Raw genomic sequence first — 4926 nt, forward strand, 5'->3', positions numbered from 1 at the left:
CTAAAGCCATAAGTAAATCACAGTGAAACACTTTCTAAAGACAACACGCTTTGTTGTGGCAGTCCGTTCTCCTTGTTCACGAAGCCAGATCCATTGGGGCTGTAGTCACTTTTCTGAAATGCTTCTCTAAATGGATGTGTTGGGCAGGGCGTCTTTAGAGACCTGTCTGCCATGCCCTCTGGCTTGCCAGGCTGTGGTCTGTGGCCTCTGCCTCCCTTTCAATGTCTGTCTTCTTCCATTCTCCCCTCGAGCGGTCTTCACTTGGGAGTGAAACTCCTTACTGTTTTGTGAGCACACTGGTCTCTCATTGTCTAGGGACATTTTTTGGTGGTCACAGTGGTGTGGCAGATGTGTGCATGTGTTTATGTGTGTGCACATGTGTGTGTACATTCTGCACAGTGAGAACATGACTTCAATGATCATTTAGCGGGTAGATAACAGAGATGCTGCTAAGCCCCTCTTATTGTACAGACAGCTACAAAGGCTAGGATCTGGGCTCAGTATCAAACCACCCTTCCCATTCCTCTCAGTCTTTTCTTTTTGAAAACACCACCACATCCTAGAAGACCTTTCCTGCTGTGCTGCACACTGAAATGTCACTGTCCTTAAAAAGCAAACTCAAATGCCACGCATTCTAGGAGTCAGGTCCTGAATGATCTGCCTTCTGTTCTGCAGACGAGATACCTTCTAAGCAGCTCTGAGAGCCTACCAAGTTGATGCACTGATAATTGTTTGCATTTGGTTCTAGTATTTGTCCGTTTTTTTTGCCTGCCTCTTACATTCAGGCTGTTTGGGTGCTAACTCTTGTCACTCCTTATGTTCCTAGATGACTTGTCACTGCGTGTATTAGAACCGCTTTGTGACATCTGATGAGGATGGGTGCATGATAAAGCTTGAACAAATGGGGAGTGTGCATTGTCCCATGATCTTTTCTTTGCTCATTGTGGGGTGTGCATGTATGTGTATGTGATGTGTGTGTGTGTGTGTCTACGCGCCACAGTGCACATACAGAAGTCTGGGAACAACCTTGGGGAGTCTGTTCTTTCCTTCTACCTCTACGTGGGCTCCAGGGCTCAAACTCAGGAACCTTTACAATCACTGGCTGCTCTTCCAGAGGGCCTGGGTTCAAGTCCCAGCACCCACGGGGCAGCTCACCACTGTCTGTAACTAATGTTTCAGGGATAGATATGCAGGCAAAACCCCAGTGTACATAAACAAAACCAAAAATCCAACAACACCAGAACCAAGATTTTTTGTTACTAATTTCAATGAAAGAAATATAGAGAATCTTTATTTAGTGAAAGCATTTGTGTTTGTTTTTGCAGCTGTTTAGTGAAAAAATAAGTGGTGCCGAAGGAACGAAGCTAGATGAAGAATTTCTGGACATGGAAAAGGTAAAGCTGTTTGAACACGTGACAGGTTAGAAATGAGCTGTCTTTGCCGGCGAGAGAACTGCCTACTGTTGTGACTATGACCTGGAGTGGGAATCAAGAATGTTCAAATGCAAGCATGGGTGCAGAGTGGGGAAGGCAGAACCCCAGTGCTTCCCAGCCCAAGCCAGGATCAGGTTGGACCACATCTAGTCTGGGCATGTTGAGGAAGGAAACTGGATGTGACTCACTGGTTCCCTCTAGTGGCCATCTGTCAGAATGCATAAAATGTGGGCCTTGGCAACAACTCCAGGGCCAAATGGTGCTCATATGTCTTAGAGTCAACTGTTTCTGGGACAAGGCTTTTCCGATTTATAACAACTGATTTATCATTTGGTAATCTAGGCTGTTGTTCCCGTGTGTTTCAGCAGCTGCACAGCAAATACTTTTCTGCCATTAGAACCACCAGGGTGAACTGGAATGAGCTGGTTTATCTTTGTGTCAGCTGGGATAAGTGTGTGTGCCCTACTGGCCTCACATGGGGCCTTCTAGAACCATATATGCAGATGAAGTAATTTAGAATAGTGCTCCTGGCTTGGCGCTCCAATGATGGACTGCAGACTCCGTCCCTGTCCTGTCCCCTGGTCATCTACCTGGAGAGTGGCTCCGGTGCAGCCGGAGCTGGGTCCACACTGTTCAGCTTCCTCCCCTTTGTCTTGGGCCCTTTGAGCAGAGCTTGTCCTAATAATTAGATTCCTCAGACCAGAGCTGGGGGCCTGGGTGTGGCCGGCAGTACAGGTTAGGGAAGCCCTCTCTGGGTGTGGTCTGAGAGGGCATTCTCTTTAATGTAGGTAGGACCTGGCCAGCTTCCTCCAGGAAGTGCCTGAGAGGCATGCAATACCTAGAAGTGTTAAGACCCTAAGAAGAGAAGCTTATTTTGTATTTGATTTTGAAAAAAGAAATTCTGTTTATTGAAAACCCTTTGAACATGTTAAGATCATTGACATATCTGAAGTTGATTTTTAAATTTATTAATATATTATGATAGGATGTATATGGCTTCTTTACCAACTAGATTATTCAATTCATATGCTACACTTAAAAAATAAATATCTGGCGTTAAGTTATTGGGTTTAGAGTCAAGGCCTGGGCTCTGGCAGCCCTGACCAGCTGGGTTCAGACAGTAACATCCCTCCATGGCCTCTGTATCAGCTCCTGTATCCTGACCTGCTTGTTCTCAACAAGCCCGTTAAAGAGGCAGGTGGCAGGGCAAAGCTGGGCAGCATGGCTCATTCAGTGTAGCCCCGTCTGCACCAAGAGAAACACAGGAAGATTCCGTGTGAAATGAGGCTCTGATTTTAATTGTAGGCTGAGGCGTGAGTACCAAGGCAGAGCTGGCCAGGGTGTGGCTGAGGCATGGGTAATTAAACTAGACTGCGCTGCTGCAGACCCTGGTCCCAACTTTGCCTCTGTCTCTGCTTCATTCTCTTCTGAAAGGTGGATCTTAAGTTGTCAGATGGGGTCTTAGTTAGGGTTTCTATTCCTACACAAAACATGACCAAGAAGCAAGTTGGGGAGGAAAGGGTTTATTCAGCTTACACTTCCACATTGCTGTTTATCACCAAAGGAAGTCAGGACTGGAACTAAAGCAGGTCAGAAAGCTGATGCAGAGGCCATGGAGGGATGTTACTTACTGACTTGCTTGCTCAGCTTGCTTTCTTATAGAACCCAGGACTACCAGCCCAGGGATGGTACCACCCACAATGGACCCTCCCCCCTTGATCACTAATTGAGAAAATGGCCCACAGCTGAATCTCATGGAGGCACTTCCTCAAGAGAGGCTCCTTTCTCTGTGATAACTCCAGCTTGTGTTGAGTTGACACACAAAACCAGTACAGATGGTATGAAGCCGCTTTCTCCTTTGCTGGGCACCAGGGCTTCCCGGATCCTCTCACATAGCATAGCATAGCATCCTGGGAAAATCCAGGATCTGAAAACCAATGGGAGATGGACAGGAGGGGGGATGGACAGGAGGGGGACGGATGGGAGGGGGACGGGCAAGAAGGGGTTTCTTAGGGATGTCTTCACTCCTGATGGGGCAGTTGAAATTTTAGCTGATGGACTGAGATTCCTTTTGTTTATTCCTGTTTAGATTTTTTCCCTCCAAAAATCATTGGTAGTGACAGAAGTACAAAAATAATATCTATACTATAGTATAGGATAGAGGAGCTTGCTGTTAGGTGATTATATTATATGTTACAAAAACTAAGTACTTTAAGGTCTGTATGGAAGAAATTAGAGTCATCTAAAAGATGACATGAGAATGACTGGGTAGTGGGAAGAATAACCCACAAACATGCTTGCTAAGCAGAAATAAAGGAGCGATGCTAACATCAGAGGACAGCACGGTACCAAAAATGCATTGCAAGGAAAAATGTTTCCTTTAAAAAATTGTCATGTTAATGCAATCTTTAAAATTTTATACATTCATCTTAATCATATCCATTTCTTCTTCCCCCAAATACCCCCAAAATAACTTTAAAAAATATAAGATGAAGAAAAGTATCAGAGTTCTGAATCAGTTTGTACCATGTGACACAGCTTCTAAGTTTGTAAGGTAAAAGCTTTGAGGAGTCCCTGAGGAGACTAAAGTCAGAGAGGCTGCCCACCTCCCCTCTCGTAGTAACAGATGGACCAACGCTTCTCCTAGGCTCAAGGAAGATTTGGGCAAAACACCTTTAACTATGTCTTAATACCTTTGACTGTGTATAAGTACAGCCTGCATCCCCCGAGTGGAAATGATCATTCTTCCTAGGTTCTTTGGTTGCAATTACAGAAGGAATCACGGTGAAAGTCATAGAACGAAATAATCACAGGGAAGATGGCTTTCCAATGCCACATGTTCGGATGTCAGGAATGTGAACTGGGGCAGGAGAGAGAGGTCAGCATGTAAGAGCTTTTGCTTTTGCAGAGGAACAGACGTTGGTTCTTAACGTGGTGACCCACCACGGGCTTGTAATTTCAGTTGCAGGGGATCCTGCGCCCTCTTCTGGCCTCCAAGGGTAGCAGGCACACACACACACACACAGGCAAATGCTCGTTTATATAAAATAGAAATAAATCTTTTAAAATGTGAAACCACTTCTCCATTTGAAGGAGGTTTTAATAAAAAAGTAGAATTATGTATTAGGACAGTGACAGAACTTTGCATTCCACACCTGTGACATACCTTTCAAGAGCAGTTAGCAGGAAATCAAGATAGAGAGCAAGGACATCACAGAGTCCACAGCCGGGAGATCAGCAGCCAATGAAGTCACTCCACACAGACGGGGGAGCTTCAGCATGGGGGCTGGAGGGAGGACCCGGCGGTTGATAGGGAGCACTGCTCTTGCAGAGGATTGCAGTTCATGTCCCAGGGCTCAGGCTACCCCTGCCTGTAAGCCCAGCTTTAGGGGATCCCATGATTGTGGCATCTGAGGGCATCTGCAGTCATGTGTGCATACCCTCTCACAGACACACACACACACACACACACACACACACACACACACACACA

At 45.8% G+C, this 4926-nt stretch overlaps 1 protein-coding gene across 5 annotated transcripts in view; it reads left to right on the forward strand.

Moving 5' to 3' along the window:
* The window catches only part of Sh3gl3 (SH3 domain containing GRB2 like 3, endophilin A3), a 118945-nt gene that overhangs the window by 70742 nt on the left and 43277 nt on the right, over positions 1–4926 (forward strand). For 4 of the 5 annotated variants that reach the window (XM_021203475.2, XM_021203469.2, XM_029539416.1 and 1 more), the window contains exon 2: positions 1326–1394. Coding sequence is in view for 4 of the 5 variants with exons in the window: in XM_021203469.2 (XP_021059128.1) it covers positions 1326–1394 (69 nt within the window). In the remaining variant the exon portion in view is untranslated. Of the gene's footprint in view, positions 1–1325; positions 1395–3231; positions 3272–4926 lie in introns of those variants that run through there. The other variant, XM_029539409.1, reaches the window with a different exon arrangement.

This window comes from Mus pahari, chromosome 1 (genome assembly GCF_900095145.1).
Source record: "Mus pahari chromosome 1, PAHARI_EIJ_v1.1, whole genome shotgun sequence".
NCBI lineage: Eukaryota > Metazoa > Chordata > Mammalia > Rodentia > Muridae > Mus > Mus pahari.